Source organism: Panthera tigris, chromosome B2, assembly GCF_018350195.1.
Source record: "Panthera tigris isolate Pti1 chromosome B2, P.tigris_Pti1_mat1.1, whole genome shotgun sequence".
NCBI lineage: Eukaryota > Metazoa > Chordata > Mammalia > Carnivora > Felidae > Panthera > Panthera tigris.
Window position 1 is genome coordinate 50312545 of NC_056664.1, and position 21565 is coordinate 50334109.

Here is a 21565-nt window from a genome sequence, read left to right on the forward strand (position 1 = left end):
GAGTCCATACACCTGAGTAGTCGGTTGTGACGTAGTTGGAATAAAGACTTGCCTAATGCTTTTATAATTAATGTAGTTTTTGAACGTTTTCCTCCCATCAGATCCTCCTCTCTTCCTTGGCATCATGTGTTGAGATAGTTAGGGCAGGGTTTCATCGGAGTCCCTTCACCTTGTGGCCATCTGTTGCCGGCTTCTCTGCCTGCCTCAGGTAGGCTACAGGAATCTGGGCAGCAGTCTGAGGGGCAGAGGTGGCTGCTATGGTTGTGATGTTGGCCATGAGCTTCCTAAGGTCAAAATGTGAGGCCCTTGTTATTTAGGTTTTATCTAATAAAAGAGTTTAGGAACTGCCTACATTGAGTTCCAATTTTCTCTTCAGAATATGATACACTGAAACCATGTATAGTGATGGCATTCTTGTGTCATTAGCAATAGTATTTGCAAAAGTGTGATTCTAATGAACCTTGTCCACATCTATTTCTTCATTGACTTACCACAAAAGTTAAGTTCTACTCTATGCTTTTTCTACATCTTTCACCAGTTCATCCCTTTGCCTCCTTAAAAATTGTGTTTTCAGTAGAAAGAAGTACTGGGCTTACATGTAGAAGATAGCAGTTTTCATTTCCAACGCTGCAACTGCTGTGTAATTTTGATTAACTTGTTTGACCTCCCTAGGTCTTCATTCTTTTAGCCATTAACTAGCAATGTACAATCATATTTAACACTTGGGGTTACTGTGATGATTAACTAAGTCGATGATAGAAAACCTTACTTTAGAGTGCTTTAACATTTGTCAGAGCGCTCATACACATTCTTATTTGATACTCAGGACACCTCTGCTCTGTGCAGATGCCATGTTACTTTTAGCATCACTCTTGCATCATGTATTCCTATGATATTTCTACGTGTCAGTGAGTTGAGGTTTCATTATGGCTTACATACTTTTTCTTTTACAGAAACCACTTGACTATAAATACAGATACTTCCGTCGTGTCCCCGTACCAGAAGCAGATCAGAGTTTTCATGTGGGGCTACAGCTGTGTTCCAGTGGCCACCAGAGGTTCAACAAACTCATCTGGATACATCATTCTTGTCATGTTACATACAAGTAGGTGAATGTGATACAAATACTAGAGTTACACAATAAATGTGTACTTCATGTCAGGCTTAGAAAACCCTCACATAGCTTTCAAGTTCCTCCAGAGTTGACATTACATTGTAAAACAGCATTACGTTACAGAGTGTTACGTGCTCCCATAGATGCGCTCAAGTCTGTTGTACTTACCTAGAGAACTCTCAGTGTGGTAGTTAGTGCTGCTGGTTCAAGCTGGTCATGTTCTTCCGTTTTCTGGGTGGGGGTCACCTGCCCAGAAAATGACAATCTTTTCTATGGCAGTGTTATTCTGTCAGGCATTCAAAAACCAAAACAACAACTGCAAACCAAGAAACTTGCTGAAAGGAGATAAACTGAGAGTGGACCAGGAGGCGGAGCTCTTTCCAGTGCCCCTGGGAATGGGAACCGGTGCCGCCACTTTGGAAGTGAAAGTCGAGCTCCTCAAGCAGAATGGTACTCAGTCACTCAAAGCCGTCCGTGCATTACTTACTCGTTGACTTACTCAAGGCACTTTTAAAACACTAGATCTGTTTTCTTCCCCTGGGTTTCAGTCTTACCATTTTTTTTACTTATTTCCATTGTGTTTATTCTCAGGGATTATACACTGATTTTAATAAAATGGTAGGTAGAAGAGTAATAAGTCTTCTAAAAAGATCTGTGTTCGAAAGCCAAATCTATCAGGTCATTCCTAATTTAAAGCTCTTCATGTTAGGATTACCTGTGTGAAATAGTTAATGAGCAGAAGAATGTGTGTGAGAAAGGAGCAGTACAGAGATAAGAGAAAGAGCAATTTGTGTGGATGTTGAGGTTCACTGTTGCTAGGTTTAAAGGAATATTGGTGTGTGGTCGAGGGTTCTCCGTTCCAAAATTGAATCCAAAATTCTCAGAGACAAGTTTTGAGGTCATCTCCTATTAACCTACCTCATAGCCTTGAGTTTTCACAGGGTCGAAAACTTTCTGCGTCTTTTTTCCACCTTACAAGGAACTTTCCCCCCACTCATATGAAAGGTCCTGAGAACTGAGAAAGCATTTTTCTTTCTTTTAATTCTTACCTACCAGTCCTATACCTCCTCTTTTGCTTCACTTAGTAAAATTGTGCAGTGGAATTTTTTTTTTCTTTTTAAAGAAAGATACCAAACCCAGAGTAAAACCAAACAAATAGCATCACGTTTTAGGAGAAAAAGGACATGATAGGTGTCATCTATAACTGCTAATGATAACATTGATTTCCTTACAGTATTTATAAAGTCACTTGAATTTTCAGCCTTTGTTTATTTCTCACCTTTTTGGAGACAAATAAAAGGCTATAGTAGTTTAACTTGTCACCTGCTTCTTCTCCCTCTGAACTGTGATCATGCTGTTGATCATGCAAATATTTAAGTCATTAAATTTTATTATAGGACTATAATTCTTTATAAATTACATTTTAACAAGATCCTTAAAATGCCTATAGTCTTTAACTTAGAATTTCTATTCTTAGAAATTTGTTCAAAGGATATAATAAAAAAATATCATATTATTTTTAATTACCAAACAGTGAAAACAACCTAAATCTCCAAAAAAAGGGGATTGTTATTAAGTAAATTGTGATATAGGCAGACAGTGAAATATTACACAGGAACTAAAAATGACTTCTGAAGTGTATTTATTGATAGGAGGAAATGCATATGTCAGAATGTTAAATTAGAAGCAGGATTACTAACAGTATGATCTCAATAGAAAAGCTCAATAGACAGGTTAAGGTCCTTGGAAGGAAGTACAGTTGACCCTTGAACAACATGGGTTTGAGCTGCATGAATCCACTTATATGTGGATTTTTTTCAATAAATAGAGTACTTTAAATGTATTTTTCTTATGATTTTCTTAATAACTTTGCCTCTTCTCTAGCTTACTTTATTGTAAGATTATAGTATATAATGCATATAGCATACATAATATGTATTAATCGACTGTTTGTAACTGGAAAGGTTTCCAGTCAGCAGTAGGTCATTAATAGTTCTGTTTTGGGGGACTCAAAAGTTATATGCAGATTTTTGACTGTGTGGGAGGTTGGCACCCTTAACCCTGCGTTGTTCAAGGGTCAACTGTAATTCATATGCTATGTCTAGGTGATGGAATTATGAGTGATTTTTCTTTGTACTTTTCTAAATTTGTCAGTTAAAAAAATTTTTTTTTAATATTTATTTATTTTGGAGAGAGAAAGAGGAGGGGAGGGGCAGAGAGAGAAGGAGACACAGAATCTGAAGCAGGCTCCAGGCTCTAAGCTATCAGCACAGAGCCCGACATGGGGCTTGAACTCACAAACCGTGAGATCATGACCTGAGCTGTGAAGTTGGCTGCTTAACTGAGCCACACAGGTGCCCCTAAATTTATCAATTTTTTAATAATATGCCTATTAAATAACCAAGTAAATTTTAAAGATTTAATTGGCTTTATTGAAAGATTCATGAATGGGGAGCTCTGAGGAGTTGTACAAAATGGAAGGTTTTATAGGAGAGCCAAGCAAGAAGGTTATTAACAAAAGAAAAGGATTGTTTCAAGCAAGGACACTTTCCCTTAGAGGGAAAAGCCAGGTGTCTTATGCAGACTACCTCATCTTACTTTGGGGATTGCAGAGGGCCCATGTGGCAGACTCCTTGGTACCATCAGAAAATTCCTGACTGACCAGTTAAGACTACATTTCTGAGGGAGGTGGAAACTGCAGTTAAATTACGTATTAAGCCCCAGTTTCGGAGCTCATTCTGATGATGCCATTTTGGACCTGTGGTTTTCTTAATAGTTCCCCCTTTAACAGTTCCCCCTTTTGATCAGACTCTCAGCTTAACTGAGAGATGTGATAAAAATTTAAGGCATTAGCACCAACTGTCAATTACCATTCTGTACTTCTCACAGCTTTTGTAGATCCTTTGTGTGGTACCTATAGCTCCTGATTCTTTTCCTTAATCTCTGTGATGTTGCTAGGTCACAGCTTCAGGTTCACATTCCAGTCTTAGGAGATCATTTGCTTGCTGATCAGTGGCTGTGAACATACATTCAAAGATTTTGAGAGAAGATAATGCATCAAAGGGATTATTACTATAAGGATAATACCCAATAGTGGGAGTATACTTTAGAGCCATGGTCTCCAAGACTCAAACCAAGAAGAAACAAGTCAAAGACCCTGCTGAAGGAGTCATCTTTTTAAGCCCAGGGGCTTGCTCAGTGATCTTATATAATTGAGTTTTAACTTCCCCCTAAGTGTTCTTAATCCAGTCACAGTGGGTGGTGTTGGCCACAACACAAGATGTTCAGCTAAAAGATAATCAAGGACAATTTTGGCTAGAGAGTCTAAGGATCTCTGTTGTGCTACTGCTTTAGCAGCAGATTTTGCAATACTTTTGAGAATTAAGAAGTTCTTGATCATAGCCTCATTTATATTTATCCCTAACCAAGAAAATAGGGACCTGTGAAAAGGAGTGAATCTGAATCATGAATGTCTCTTCATAGGTCTTCTTTAATTCAACAGTGTAAATTTAGAGAAATTCCAGAGGTTATACACCCCATCTCCCTTAGCAATGGCCTAGGAGATACAGATGAGGGTGTTAACTTTCCAGGCCAATGCCAGAGTGAAGGAAAGGCGAAGAGGAGAAAGGCGTTTACGTTTAGTTAGCATATGAGGTGTTGATCCATCATCTGGGAAGGAAGGAGTCTACCTTGATGTCAGCTACGTCTTTTCCTTGTCAATTTGATACAGAGGTCTCCAGCATCTGTACAGGACCAGGTGTCAGGTGGAGCCTTCTCTAATTGTGTGATGTGTACGCAGGGCTTAATACTTTTTAGTTTTGGAGCAGGGTCAGTGGTCAGGAGCACCTGGTACTCCTGGTAAGGTCCTTTTCCAGTGGGGCTGGAGGGTTGTTTTCCTCTGACGTTTATGTAGTCACCAAGCTCTAAACTGTGATCAACAGGTTTCTCTGAACTGGGATCCAGAAGCTTCTTGAACCTTTTGATGTCAGGCTTGAACACAAGACATTAGAGACTTGTAGTAGCTGGTTATATGAGCATGAGACAACAGGGGTTCAGCAGAAGGTTGTGTACTAATAGAATTCCAAGAAGTTTGTAAGGTTTCATTAAGAATTCCAAGAAGTTTGTAGGGTTTTCATTAAGGCTCGTATGATTAGTCAGGTGAAATGGCTGCTTTGATCACTGGAGATGAAGTGGAAGGTATACCCCAAATGGGAAACACATTTTTTAATGTTACTTATTTTTTCCTGCGAGGGCATCTGTCTTACAGCAGTCATGACCCATCTAGAAACCACCCATATAATAACAAAAACACATTTCTTGATAACCCATACTAAGTGGCAACTGAATGAAGTCCAGCTGCAAGTATTCTGAGTCCAGAGGGTGGAGGTTTAAGGCTTCTGGGAACAAAAGTAGATTTTTGGGAGGAGGGGAGTGGTGGTGACCAGTCAGGTCAAATATTGCTGATAAACATCTATAAAATTACAAAACCAGTCTATCAATGTCTGTTTATAATTTGAGTCTTTTTAAATGTCCTGTGGTAGGAATGCAACAATTGAAAAATGGGATTTGTGGGGCACCTGGGTGGTGCAGTCAGGTAAGTGTCCAACTCTTGATCTCGGCTCAGGTCATGATCTCACAGTCTGTGGGCTTGAGCCCTGCATCAGGCTCCGTGCTGACAGCGCAGAGCCTGCTTGGGATTCTGTTTCTTTCTCTCTGCTCCTCCTTCGCTTTTGCTGTCTTCCTCTCAAAATAAATAGATAAACTTAAAAAAAAAAAAAAATGGGATTTGCCAGGGAGCCAGAAAGAACGAGGCCATCTTGGGTTTCCCATAGCCCAAGTGTTGGTTTCATTTGCAGTCATTGCTTACTCAGCTCCATTTCTCCAGTTTAGAAGCAGGCTGCTGCCATGTCACAAGGACATCAGGATGACAAGAGTCTCGTGATGAGGGGCCATTTTTATGGAAGCAGAGTAGACTTTATCCATATGTGCCACAATTTTACAAACATAGAGAAGGCTTAGTGTTAACTCATTTGACAATGCTTTCCATGTAATTTACATACTAAGTAAGCCTCATTAGTTTAACAGGTCCTTTGGAAGTTTTTCAAAAATATTTAAAAAGGGTTTTAAAGCACTTGCCTAAATAGGATTACAAATCATTATGAAACTTAATATTTAAAAGGTAAAGACATTTTTGCAACTTATCAAAAGCAGACCAAAGTCCAAGAAAACTTTGTTTTTCTTAACAGAAAGCCAGACTCTAATTTTGCACCATCTTATTTTGGTGTTAAAACTTATTTAGTTTTTATGTAAGGGAGAGAGCATGAGAACAGAGGGGCAGAGGGGGAGAGAGACTCCCAAGCAGGCTCCACACTCAGAGTGGAGCCCGACAGGGGGCTTGATCCCACAAGCCTGGGATCATGACCTGAGCCGAAATCAAGTTGGACACTCAACTGACTGTGCCACCCAGGCACCCCTAAAACTTATTTTTTAAAATAAGTTTTAATCTTAACCAGCTTGACCACACATTAAAATTCTTTTTCAAAGATTCTTTCTGCAAACCTTTTACAAACTTTTTTTTTTTTAATGTTTTTTATTTATTTTTGAGAGAGAGAGAGAGACATAGCAGGAGCAGGGGAGGGGCAGAGAGAAGAGGAGACACAGAATCCGAAGCAGGCTATAGGCTCTGAGCTGTCAGCACAGAGCCCGACGCGGGGCTTGAACCCATGAACTGTGAGATCATGACCTAAGCCCAAGTTGGACGCTTAACTGACTGAGCTACCCAAGGGCCCCACCACTTCTTTGTACACTTTTTGTCCTTTTTAAAATTTTTTTTTCCCTTTAAACAACCAGCTTCATTTTAGGATAAAACTTCTTTTTCCTCAACAAAAAACACATCTCCATTTCTCATACCTTTTGTTACTAAAAACACATCCTACTTTTCCTGGCATATACAGATGTTTCCCTAATTATTTTTAGTGGCTTTAATTATGTATATTAGAATTCTTAACCCTTATGAAACCTTAATTTCTAGTGAAAACTAAGAAGTGAGCTTAGATTTTTTTAATTTGCATATTTATGAATATATTTTAGAATTTCTATAAGCATGTACCTTTTTAAATTTTTTAATGTAGCATTAGCTTGTTTAAATATCTTTTTGTTTCTCTGTAATAGGAAGCCAAAAGTAGATAAGCCTATGTTTACTAATTAATGTTTTAGAATTTTCTCTTATTTAGAAATGACCTACATATTTAATGACTTTAACTTATTTAACCTAACTCAGTAAAACTTCAAGGTTTTAGACTATCCAAATAAAAAATAAAAAACTTAGGGAAAATATTGCTGAAAAGCTCATTTGTAAACTTTTGTCTTTATTTTTGAAATATCCTGAATTATGTTTAGATTACCTACAAGAACTTTATTAAACATTAGACATTAAAGTCAGCCATTATCCTAAGCTATTATGTTTTGTGTGGCTACATCTTATAAGAGAGAACGTGAACTTAAAATAGCTAGTAAACTCAGGTAGAGTAAGTTTTATATTTAATGTTGATAACTAAAAACATGTTTGTTTTAATTAAGCCATCAACCATAATCTAGTTTTTGTATCAAATATTTTCCCAAAACCTGTGAACTTAAACATTTGGGTTTCTTTCTGAGTTTCAGACTACCCATCCTTACAGGCACTTGCCTTCAAACCAACTACGTAGAGCTTTTTTAGAAATTCATTTTAGCAATACCATGCGGAGATAGAAAGTAACACATAACACACTTGTAGACACATGTGAACAGACAGGCTCAGGGACTTAGAGCTGGTTTTGAAATTTCTGCTATGAAATCAGTACAGGATTTACTAGTTAATGAAAGTTGGATGTGAGTTTGTTTTTCTGGTAGATGATGAATAGGTTAAGGTTACCCGGTTAGGGGGTAAAGCTTTTTTTTTTTTAATATCTGTCTTTGGATATTAAGTTTTGTGCTTGTCCTTGGTAATTAAAATTCCAAAAAATCTTTCTGTTTTATTTTTTTCTTGATAAGAATTATCTCCCTTAAATTTTCATTTTAACGAGATGGACTAAAGAGCTTCTGGAGAAGACCAGGTAGAACATTGAACATTTAGATTTAAAAGGTACAGGGGAAAATGCAAGCTCCTTTTAGAGGAACTTCGGTTTCTTAAGGCCAATAATGTACAAGCTGTTTGAGATAAACAGGGCAAGTTTGGGGATTGCTAGAGGCATAGGTGAACTCATGATTGCCTATAGAGCTACATTTCTGGTTTTGTAAAGATTTGTAACATCAGGACCAGTTGCTTTCAGTTCTTCAAAGAATTGGATTGTAATTTAAATGAAATCATAGGTTACTCCATCTATCCAACTACAGTGCCCTCAATTTGCTTTTTTTCCCCTCTCGGTACATAATTCTAAGTATTTTTGGCAATACTGAACAGCCTCCCTCGGGTGTAAGATGGGTCACCAAAGAGAGTGCAGGGGATATCAACTTTCCCAAATCTAGAACCACTCACAGTGATGGCCAAAAGAAAGAACCAACAACCTGTATGTTCCAGGCAGGCAGAAAACCAAGACCAGTTACACAAAACAAGACCAGCAAGGCGGCAATAGCCGTCCCTGGGAGAGAAGGGATCAATAACCAATGGGTCTGGATTTAGAAGGGAAGGGACAGTGTGATTTTATTTTCTCTTTAATTGGGCAGACAGATTTGGAAGAGCTGGTTCCAGTAAGAATTTTCACCTTTTGCTGGCTTCTGCCAGTTTTTCTAGGATCACTTTGGCAAGATCTGTATCTGTATCTGCCAGTTTACCCTTGACTGTTTAAAGAATAATGTAGCAGCTTATGAGAAAAATCCCTCAGCTTCATCAACTCAGAGAGGTTCACATGAGGGCCCTTCTTTGAAGGTAGATATTGAAGGTAGATAACAGGGAACCTGTAAGGCCATTAACTTGGCAGAATTTTGTTTATGGTTTTATTAGCCTTCTCAGAGTGGAAGAAAAAATTCAGACTAGAGTGAGTACCCAAAGGAAGACAGAGAGGAAGCAGTAGGAGTCATGTCAGTCTTAAAAGTCTTGTTTTAGATAGTTACCTTTTCTGTGTTTAATTTTTCATTAACTTCCTGTGATAAAATCTTTCAGTGAAACTATTTTGGAATTTTAAAACCTTTTGAAAGCCTCTGCATGCCAGAAAACAGGTCTCCCATCCTGTTTAATTTGGAAACCCTTGCTTGCAAGTGTACTTCTTAAATGATCTTATCTAATAGGCATGTTCCCCATACTGGCCATTGTAGTTCTAGGTTGTAATTCCTCTGAGGGCTGGCGGCAGTTTGGTAGGACCCTAGCCACGGAGTTAACCCACATTTGTGTTCAGCTGCCTTTTGGGGCACCCAACCTGATGGTTACCAAGCCAAGTTCCTCAGATACAAAACAAGCTTAGGAGGATTTTGCCATTTTTGCTGGATATCTAAAACTTCTGGGACTAGAGTTCTTAGGGAATAAGCAGGTGTGCTGGAACATGGCACGCTTGACTTATTAGGATTTAAGGATCCCATTAGCTAGGACTTTGGGTTTCTCCAAGTTGAAACAACACCTAAAAGGGATGCACCATGGGGTTGGGAACTGTGTGTTTTACAGTCTACTTTGTTGCCTGGAAGGTTTCTTGAGGTTGGTAGGTGACCTAGTGCCTGTCTAACCTGTTCCATGACCAACTTCTATCCCAGGAGACTTCTTGAGGTGGGGAGCCCTCTAACAGCCTTTAAATGCTCCACCCATACCCACCAATTCGTGCGGCTTTTTGGCCTCCAAGATCCCCACTATTGATAGCCTTTTCTGCACAAAACCATCCTGGCAAACGTGCACCTCAGTGTTTCGGCCTGTAAGAAGGCCCTGTGCACACCACCACCAATTCCTGAGGAACCTTGCTTTTCTACCAGGAAATTGCGGTCTGCAAGGCTAGGGGCTTGGCTCAGGCAGACCCTTCTGCTACCTCAAGCTGACCTGCCCTGTAAAGGAAAACCAGCTAGATGGGGAGCTTGAACATCAACAACAAAAAACTCAGAACTGAGAGGAACTTACCCACAGCCCTGAAAATGGTGAGAAAGGCAGTGAACTCAAAGGGTCACAGGTACCATACCTGTTTCTCATTGTCCCCAAGTGCTGCTGGAAATTCACCTGGGATCCTGTTGCTGCCACCAAATGTGTTAAATGACAAAAATTCAACCAAGTACACTTTAAATGTCTAATTGGCTTTATTTAAATAAGTTACGAATTGGGCAGCATCCCATCTAACAAGTAGAGGGGAGGTCGGAGGAGTTGCACAAAATGGAAGGTTTTTGTAGGAGGGTGGGGACAAGAAGGTTATTAACAAAGGAAAAGGCTTGTCCCAGGCAATGCTGCTTTCACTTAGAGGGAAAGAGCAGGGAGTCTTCCCATGCAGATTACCTCGTCCTCTGGGGGATGGAGAGGGCCCATGTGGCAGACGCATGGGCGCCCATCATAAAATTCCTGACTGATTTGAAATTGCATTTCGCTTATGTATTAGGCCCTGGTTTGGGAACTCGGTCTAAGTGACACCATTTGGGGCCTGTGGTTTTCTTTTATCATGCCTCTGTTATGTAGAATTTACTGAGATGAATTAAAAATACTAAAATATAAGATAAGCCCTCCCCTATAAAGATGGAAGGATTTTAAATAAGTTGCAACTTCCTTGTAACTGGTGTTTTTGTGCTTTCTTGCAGATCAACTGGTGAGACTGCAGTCACTGCTTTTGAGATTGACAAGATGTACACCCCTTTGTTCTTCGCCAGAGTGAGGAGCTACACTGCTTTCTCGGAGAGGCCTCTCTAGGGCCTCCCGTCCAGTCCTCTGTCACTGTTGCATGAATCAAAGTATATAGAGCAAAAGAGCACCTAAGTTATAAATGTACATATATATATATATGGAATTGGAACTTATTTTACATTGTTAGAGTTCTTTTAAGAAGAGTATAAATTGATTATTTTTTTTATTTAAAGGGATAGTTGATACCTGGGGTATTTTGTTTTGAAATTAAGAAGTTGAGATTACAAGTTGTTTAAGCACATTTATGTTGTGACAAACCTTAAAATGAGCTTTAAATCCTGTTCTTTTTCAAGAGGATTTCTGAGCAGAGCTCTGTCACATAATTCTCTTTCTGCCTGATCATCCCAATATTAATTGCATCAGGGAAGGGCTCCACTGGACCAGCATTTCTTTCACGCATGACATAGTCTCTCTGCACTAAAGGCTCAAAATGTGAAAACTTGTTCTGGATTTGTTTGAAACTGTTTGACCAATAAACATAATAAACATTTCTTTCAAGAAAATGTATTTAGATGGCCTTTTTTAAATGTTGGAATAAAACATAGCCCTGGGTAGCCAGCGAAGGTCTAGGAATCTGCCTCCTTGTATCTGTGGTCTCCGTATGTGGCCACAGATTGTCACTCTCCATACTCCAGCCTCATCTAGGCACCTTACAGATGTGTGACATTGAGAAAGACTGAACTCTGGCCTGGAGCCCTTCAACAAACTCAGCTGGGCACCTTTGTTCCTAAAAGAGCAGCAGATGATCATATCAACCCACACCCAACTCTGTCCAGAATTAAAGTGGGGAGAGAGTCAGCCACTGTGCTGTGTTACCTCCCTGATGATGGTGCCATTGCTGTGTGGTCTCAGAGTTTGTGTGTGGCAGAACTCTCCTGGAATCAGCTTTGTTGTTGGACATTCAGACACAGCTGGGGTTGAAGACTCCCGTCCTTTCAGAAATCAGCATCTGCAGCCAGTTGCTTTCAAGTTCATGTTGACATTAAGAGATGCTTCCCAAGTTCCTACAATTCGGTGTGGGAGAAAGTTACTATGTGTTATGTTAAAGATGAAAACCAAGCATCCAGCGTGTGTGTGAGAAGAGACTTCTGCTTAGGTTGGCTTTGTGTAACAATCTGAGAAATGATGTTTTCCTCAAGGTAGAAAAGAGGGAGAGAAGCAAAATGCCTTAGAGAAGGCAGCTCTTTATGATGTGACTACTAGTTTTGACATACAGGTTAAGAGGACATCTGATTTGGACGTAATCAAATAGAGCTAGAAAAATAGATTCCTAAGGAGAGTGGGAGTCGATTCTGCTTTGCCACCCATGCCTGGATTAGAAGACCTGCTGCATATAGCCAGTGGATACCAAGTTCAAAGCTTCCCTCTGGTGACCACTAAAGCAACTTTTACGTATTTACCTTGAAGCTGAAAATACTATTTTTTCAAATTTTATGTACATAGGTTTTCAATATAAAAGCAATATACCTGTATTGTGAGAATATTAGAATGTACAAACAATGGGGCACCTGGGTGGCTCCGTCAGTTGAGTGTTCAATTCTGGATTTTGGCTCAGGTCAGATCCCAGGGTTGTAGGAATCAGCCCCATGTGAGGCTCTGCACTGAGTGTGGAGCCTGCCTAAGATTCTCTCCCTCTGCCCCCTCTCCCCTGCTCCTGTGCTTTATTAAAACAAAAATTAAAATAAAAAAATATATACAGAGAATCAAAAAGCAATCCTACCACCCAAAGAAAACTAACCAGGAGGAATTTTTGCTGTGTAACCTTTTCTTCCTATTCTCTGCAAGTCCTGTCGCAGAAGCCTTTCAACTTCAGGAATGTCCTTCCTTTGCTCTATTTGGACAAACCAATAATACTATGGAAAGCTGACAGAGCAGTATGTCGACTCCTAAAAAATCAAAACATTTTCCAGAAATTGCATTTATATCCTGCTTGAACTGCTCAGATGTCCAGATGCCCTTCTAGGGAATCTGGCCTAAGAACTAACTGTGGAGACAGCTTCTCTCCCTCTTGTGTTTCCTCCACAGCCCCCTTCTCACACCTTAGTGGAGGACAAGGTAGGAGTGCTAGGGGCTCTCCCTCCCCTAGACTAGATAGACACTGGTGGGAACCAGCACTAACTCCCCACCTACCTCACTGGCCCCCTGTGTGCCACCCCTGAATTGAATTCCCCTGCAAACCTTGCATCACCTAACCCTCTTGCCTCAGCAGGTGCCCACCGAAGCAGCTCTGGCAGGGACTGGCACCACTCGAAAGTGACTCTTGGCACGGGGAGAGGGAGAGAGAACCCCACATGCCGGTGTGCCTACAGTTCCATTAGCAGAGCCTTTTGGCTGGCTGTGCAAGGCAAAAGCGCTGCTGCTTGGTGCACCCGTAGCTGCAGCAGATGGATGAACTGCAGACATTTATTCTGACGTCCGGCCCTGCTGGTGAATGAGAGCCTCTGTGGACCACAGGGAGAAAACCCGGCCTTCTGAGGGCCCGCAGCCGCAGCAGAAAGGCTGAATGCAGACACCTGGTCTGATTACTGAGCACATCACCTGCAAGTCCCAAACCGGTATTAGGCCCCTCAACAGTGCAAGAACCAAACTCTGCCGTGTGCCCACGGCAAAGTGGCTCATTGCTGCTGACTAGGAGAAGGTAAACACCACTCAGCCACGACAGCACAGTGCACTCAGCCCCCACAAGGGGCACCCCTGGAGCACCTGGTTTTGGTGACTGGGGACACTGTGCTCCAGGACCCCACAAGACATCTTCTACACAAGGCCACTACTATGAAGACCAGGTGACACAGCTGACGTCCCTAATCCATAAACACAAAGACTAAGATAAAATGGGGAGGCAGAGGAATATGGCTGAAAGGAAAGAATAGTAGGAAATCACAGCAAAAGCACTAAATGACACAGATAAGCAATATGCCTGATAAAAAATTCAAAGTAATGGTCATACAGATACTCATTAGACTTGAGAAAAGAGCAGACAAACTCAGGAAGAACTTAAACAAAAAGAAGAAAAATATAAAAAAGAACCAGAGATGAGGAATTCAATAACCAAAATAAAAATTACACCAGCGGGAACTGACAGCAGATTAGAGAATGCAGAACATATCAGTAATTGGAAGGTGGTAATGGAAAGCAACCAAGCTAAACAGAATCAATAAATAAAAAAAAAATAAAAAATGAGAATAGGTTAAGGGAACTCAACATCATCAAATATAATAACATTTGCATTATAGGGATCCCAGAAGGAGAAGAAAGAGAAGGCGACAAAATTTACTTGAAGAAATAATAGCTGAAAACTTACCTAATCTGGAGAGGGAAACAGACTTCCAGGTCCAGGAAAGACAGAGAGCCCCTTGCAAGATGAACCCAGGAGGGGCACGTGGGTGGCTCAGTCGGTTAAGTATCTGACTTTGGCTCAGGTCATGATCCTGTGGCTCGTGGGTTCAAGCCCCGCATCAGACTCTGTGTTCCCAGTGCAGCGCTTCAGATCCTCTCTCTCTCCCTCTCTTTCTGCCCCTCCCTTGCTTGTGCTCCACTCTGTCTCTCAAAAACAAATGAATAAACATAAAAAAAAAAAAAAAGATGAACCAGGAGGTCCACACCAAGACACATAATAATTAAAATGGCAAAAAGTAATGATAAAGAGAGAATTTCAAAAGCAGCAAGAAAAAAAAATTACATACAAGAGAAACCCTGTAAGGCTATCAGCTGGTTTTCAGCAGCAACTTTGCAGGCCAGAAGGGAGTAGAATGATATATTCAAAGTGCTGAAAGGAAAAAAAACAAAACCTTGTAACTGAGAATATTCTATCTAGCAGGCCATCACTTAGAATAAAAGGAGAGAGAAAGAACTTCCCAAACAAAAGGTAAAGGAATACATCATCACTAGAATATCCTGACAAGAAACATTAAAGAGAATCCTTTGGAAAGAAAAGGCCATAGCTAGAAGGAAATGATGAAAGAAAAAAAAATTCACTGTTAAAGCATGCAGTAAAGGTAATAGATAAAATCACTTATAAAGTCAGTATGGAGTTTAAAACAAAAAGTAGTAAAATTGGTTATTTACACAAAATTCAGGGGATACACAAATAAAAATTTAGAATGTGCTTGAATTTAAGTGACCATTAACATAATATAAATTGATGTACACATGAGACATTATATATGAATGAAATGGTAACCACGAATCAAACCATATCATAGATACACAAAAAAGAGAAAGGAACCCAAGCATAACACTAAAGTAAGCCATCAAACCACAAGGAAAGAGAGCAAGAGAAGAATAAAGGAACAGAAAGTACCTGCAAATTAATAACAATAACAATAATAATAATATAAGTTCATACTTATCAATAATTCCATGGAAAAAGACTGAATGCTCCAATCAAAAGAAACAGAGTGACTAAATGGATTAAAAAAAAAAAAAAAAGACCCATCTATATGTTGCCTACAAAAGATTCACTTTATAACTAAAGACACATACAGACTGAAAGTGAAAGCATGGAAAAATATATGTAAATAGAAGTGGATGGGGAGGCAGGAATCAATGTAACAATACTTAGATCAGACAAAATTACTTTGTAACAAGAGACAAAGAAGGGCATTATTACATAATGATAAAGGGCTCTTCCAACAAGAAGATAGAACAATTGTGAATAACTGTCCACCCCACATTGGAGCACCTAAGTACATAATGGAAATGTCAACAGAAATAAAGGGAGAAACTGACAGTAATATAATAAAAGTATGGGGCTTTAACACTCCACTTACTTCAATGGCTAGAGCATCCAGCAGAAAATCAATAAGGAAACAGTGTCTTTGAATGACACATTAAACCAGAAGGCCTTAACAGAGATGTACATTCCATCCAATACCAATAGAATACATGTTCTTTTCAAGTGCACATGGACCATTCTCCAGGATAGGTCACATGTTGGGTCACAAAACAAGTCTTAATAAATTTAAGTAGACTGAAGTGCGTGGGTGGCTAAGTCTGTTGAATGTCTGACTCTTGATTTGGGCTCAGGTCATGATCCCAGGGTAGTGGAATAGAGCTCTGTGTTAAACTCTGTGCTGAGTGTGGACCCTGCTTAGGATTCTCTCTCTCTCTCTCTCTCTCTCTCTCTCTCTCTCTCTCGGTCTCTCCCTCTCCCTCCCTCCCTCTGCCCTTCTCCCCCACTCAAGTGCTCTAAAATAAAAATTTAATTAAGTAAATAAGTTTCAGAAGATTGAAACTGTATGCATCTTTTTAAAACATTTTAATGTTTATTTCTGAGAGAGAGAGAGATGTGTGCACACAAGTAGGGGAGGGGCAGAGAGAGAAAGAGCTCTGAAGCGAGCTCCATGCTGACAGCAGAGAGAGCCCCTCATATACATCTTTTCATATAACATAATGAATTGCAAGAAATGAATCACAAGAAAAAAATTAAAAAACAAACACAGGTGTGCCTGGGTGGCTCAGTCGGTTAAGCATCCGACTTCAGCTCAGGTCATGATCTCACGGTTCGTGGGTTCGAGCACCATGTTGGGCTCTGTGATGACAGCTCAGAGCCTGGAGTCTGCTTCAGATCCTGTGTCTCCCTCTCTCTCTGCCCGCCCCCCCCCCCCCCTTTCAGGCTCTGTCTCTGTCTTTCAAAAATGATAAACACTAAAAAAACCTTTTATTTTTATTTTTTTATTTTTTAATATAATTTGTTGTCAAATTGGCTTACATACAACACCCAGTGCTCATCCCAACAGGTACCCTCCTCAATGCCCATCACCCATTTTCTCCTCTCCCCACCGTCCACCCTCAGTTTGTTCTCTGTATTTAAGAGTCTCTTGTGGTTTGCCTCCCTCCCTCTCTGTTTTTAACTATTTTTACCCCTTCCCTTCCCCCATGGTCTTCTGTTAAGATGCTCAAGATCCACGTATGAGGGAAAACATATGATATCTGTCCTTTTCTGACTTATTTCACTCAGCATAATACCTTCCAGTGCTATCCACGTTGCTGTAAATGGCATGATTTCATTCTTTCTCATTGCCAAGTAGTGTTCCATTGTATATATAAACCACATCTTCTTTATCCATTCATCATTTGATGGGCATTTAACTCTTTCCATAATTTGGCTATTGTTGAAAGTGCTGCTATAAACATTGGGGTACAAGTGCCCCTATGCATCAGCACTCCTGTATCCCTTGGGTAAATTCCTAGGAGTGCTAATGCTGGGTCATGGGGTAGATCTATTTTTAATTTTTTGAGGAACCTCCACACCATTGCAGGCTGCACCAGGTTGCATTCTTACCAACAGTGCAAGAGGGTTCCCATTTCTCCACATCCTTGCCAGCATCTGTTGTTTCTTGAGTTGTTAATTTTAGCCACTCTGACTGGTGTGAGGTGGTAGCTCATTGTGGTTTTGATTTGTATTTCCCTGATGATGAGTAACTTTGAGCATCTTTTCTTGTGTTTGTTGGTCATCTGGATGTCTTCTTTGGAAAAGTATCTATACATGTCTTCTGCCCATTTCTTCACTGGATTATTTGTTTTTCGGGTATTGAGTTTGGTGAGTTCTTTATAGATTCTAGATACTAGCCCTTTATCTGATATGTCATTTGCAAATATCCTATCCCATTCCATTGGTTGCCTTTTAGTTTTGTTGATTGTTTCCTTCACAGTGCAGAAGCTTTTTATCTTGATGAGGTCCCAATAATTCATTTTTGCTTTTAAATCCCTTGCCTTTGGATATGGTCGAGTAAGAAATTGCCGCGGCTGAGGTCAAAGAGGTTGTTGCCCTGCTTTCTTCTCTAGGGTTTTGATGGTTTCCTGTCTCACATCTAGGTCTTTCATCCATTTTGAGTTTATTTTTGTGTATGATGTAAGAAAGTGGTCTAGTTTCATTCTTCTGCACGTTGCTGTCCAGTTCTCCCAGCACCATTTGCTAAAGATACTGTCTTAAAAAAAAACTTTTTTTTTTTTAAAAAGGCACAAATACATGGAGACTGAACAACATGCTACTAAATAGCCAATAGCCAATGAAAATATCAAAGAGGAAATTTAAAAAATACCCAGTGAAAAATGAAAATGAAAACACAACTCTCCAAAATCTTTGTTAAAGCAGTTATAAGAGAAAAATTTATAGTGATACAGGCTTACCTCAAGAAACAAGAAAAATCTGGGGCTCCTGTGTGGCTCAGTTGGTTAAGCATCTGACTTTAGCTCAGGTATGATCTTACAGTTTGTGGGTTTGAGCCCCACATCAGGCTCTATGCTGTCAGCTCAGAGCCTAGAGCATGCTTCAGATTCTGTGTCTCCTACTCTTTCTGCCCCCCTCCCCCACTTGCACTCTGTCTTGCTCTCTTTCTCAAAAATAAACATAAAAAAATTTTAAAGGGCAAAAAGAAACAAGAAAAATCTCAATCTAACTTCATACCTAAAGGAACTAGAAAAGGGAGAATAAACAAAACCCAGGGTTAGTAGAAGGAAGAGAATAATAAAGATCAGAGCAGAAGTACATGAAATAGAGAACAAAAAAACAAACAACAGAGGGGCATCTGGGTGGCTCAGTCAGTTGAACCTCCAACTCTTAATTTTGGCTCAGGTCATGATCTTGGGGTCATGGGGTTGAGCCCCGCATTGGGCGTGATGCTGGGTGTGGAGTCTGCTTAAGATTCTCTCTCTCTCTCCCTCTCTGTCCCTCTCCCCTGTTCACACGTGCTCTCTCTCTAAAATTAAAAAAAACAGGGGTGCCTGGGTGGCTCAGTCAGTTAAGTGTCTGACTTCTGCTCAGGTCATGATCTCATGGTTCATGAGTTCCAGACCCGTGATGGGCTCTGTGCTGACAGCTCAGAGCCTGGAGCCTGTCTTCAAATTCTGTGTCTCCCTCTCTCTCTGCCCCTCCCCTGCTCATGCTGTCTGTCTTTTTCAATCTCTCTCTCAAAAATAAATAAAAAACATTAAAAATTTAAAAAATGAGGGGCGCCTGGGTGGCTTGGTCGGTTAAGCGTCCGACTTCGGCTCAGGTCATGATCTCACGGTCCGTGAGTTCGAGCCCCACGTCGGGCTCTGTGCTGACAGCTCAGAGCCTGGAGCCTGTTTCAGATTCTGTGTCTCCCTCTCTCTCTGCTCCTCCCCTGTTCATGCTCTGTCTTTCTTTGTCTCAAAAATAAATAAACGTTAAAAAAAATTTTTTTAAAAATTTAAAAAATGAAAATTTATTAAAAAATAAAATTAAATTAACAAACAAACAAACAATAGAAAAGATCAATGAAACCAAGAGCTGGCTCTTTCAAAAGAAACAAAATTGAAAAACCTTTAGCTAGATTCATCAAGAAAAAGAGAGGATACAAAAAAAATGAATTCAGAAACAAAAGAGGGAAGGTAAAACTGACACCACAGAAATACAAAGGATTGTGACACTACTATGAAAAATTATATGCCAACAAATTGGAAAACTTAGAAGAAATGGATAAATTCCTAGAAACATACAATCTTCCAAAATTGAATCAGGAAGAAATAGGAAATCTAAACAGGCTGGTTATCAGTAATGAAATTGAATTGGTTATCAAAAAGTTCCCAACAAACAAAAGTCCAGGACTAAATGGATCCACAAGTGAATTCTACCAAACATTTAAGGGAGAGTTAACATTTATTCTCCTCAAACTATTGAAAAAAAAAGAAGAAGAAAGAAAAGCTTCCAAATGCATTCTATGAGGCCAGCATTACCCTAGAACCAAAACCAAAGACACTAAAAAAAAAATAGAAAATTAAAGCCAATATCCCTGATGAACATAGATGCAAAAATCCCCAGCAAAATATTAGCAAACCACATTCGACAATACGTTAAATGGATCTTTCACCATGATCAAATGGGATTTATTCTGGGGATGCAAAGATGGTTCAATATTCACAAATTAATCAACGTGATACACAACATCAACAAAACCAAGAATGAAACCACATGATCATCTCAGTGGATGCAGAAAAAGCATTTGACAAAATTCGACATCTGTTTATGATAAAAACTCTCACGAAAGTGGGTTTAGAGGTAACACATCTCAACATAATAAAGGCCACATGTAACAAACCCAAAGTTAACATCATGTTCAATAGTGAAAAATGAGAGCTTTTTCTCTAAGAACAGGAACAAGACAAGGACATTCACCCTTGGTACTTTTATCCAGCATAGTACTTAAAGTCCTAGCATAGCAATCAGACAAGAAAAAGAAAAAAGGAGTCATCTAAATTGACAAAGAAGAAGTGAAACTGTCACTATTTAAAATGACAACAACAGAAACTGTCACTATTTGCACATGATATGATACTATACATAAAAAAAAAAACAAAAGACTCCACCAAATAACTATTAGAGTTAATAAATGAATTCAGTAAAGTTGCAGGATACAAAATTAACACACAGAAATTGCTTGTGTTTCCATATACTAATAATGAAGTAACAGAAAGAGAAATTAAGAAAACAATTTAATTCACAACTACACCCAAAATAATAAAATACCTAGGAATAAGCTTAACCAAGGAGGTAAAAGTCCTGTACTCTGAAAACTGTAAAGCACTGATGAAAGAAATTAAAGATGACACAAATGGAAAGATATCCCATGCTCATGGATTAGAAGAATTAGTATTGTTGAAATGTTCATACTACCCAAAGAAATCTATAGATTCAATGAAATTCCTATCAAAATACCAACAGTATTTTTCACAGAACTAGAACAAATAATTCTAAAATTTGTATGGAACCAAAGAAGACTCCAAATAGCCAAAGCAATCATGAAAAGAAGAACAAAGATGTAAGTATCACAACCCCAGATTTCAAGATCTACTACAAAGCTGTAATAATCAAAGCAATATTGTACTGGCACAAAAGTAGACACACAGACCAGTGGAACAGAATAAAGAGCCCAGAAATAAACCCATACTTTTATGTTCAATTAGTCTATGACAAAGGAGGCAAGAATATACAATGGGAAAAGACAGTCTTTTCAATAAATGGTGCTGGGACAACTGGACAGCCACATGCAAAAGAATGAAAGTAGACAACTTTCTCACACCACACACAAAAATAAACTCAACCTGGATTAAGGACCTAAATGTGAGACATGAAACTATAAAAATCCTAGAAGAAAACAGGCAGTAATTTCTTTGACATCAGTCTTGCAACATTTTTCTAAATATGTCTTCTCAGCCAAGGGGGTGAAAAGCAAAAAATAACCTGATGGAACTACATCAAACTAAAAAGCTTTTGCACAGCAAAGGGATCCATCAACAAAACAAAAAGGCAACCTATGGGATGGGAGAAGAGATTTGAAAATGATATATCAGGTAAAGGGTTCATATCCAAAATATATATACAACTTTTAAAACTCAACACCAAAAAAACCCAAATAATCCAGTTAGACAATGGGCAGAGGATCTTCCTGAATAGACATTTCTCCAAAGAAGACATAGAGATGGCCACCAGACACATGAAAAGATGCTCAGCATTACTCATCATCAGGGAAATACAAATCAAAACCACAATGAGATATCCCCTCACACCAGTCAGATGGCTATAATCCAAAAGACAAGAAACAAGTGTTGACAAGAATGTGAAGAAAAGGGAACCCCCATGAACTGTT

The 21565-nt window shown here is 39.4% G+C and overlaps 1 protein-coding gene across 1 annotated transcript in view; it reads left to right on the forward strand.

Moving 5' to 3' along the window:
• Positions 1-11458, forward strand: part of FBXO9 (F-box protein 9) — a 46381-nt gene extending 34923 nt beyond the window's left edge. The window contains exons 12-13 of the mRNA XM_015543551.1: positions 954-1105; positions 10853-11458. Of these exons, the coding sequence (XP_015399037.1) occupies positions 954-1105; positions 10853-10961 (261 nt within the window). The 3' untranslated portion in view covers positions 10962-11458. The remainder of the gene's footprint in view (positions 1-953; positions 1106-10852) is intronic.
• Positions 11459-21565: the final 10107 nt, after the last annotated feature.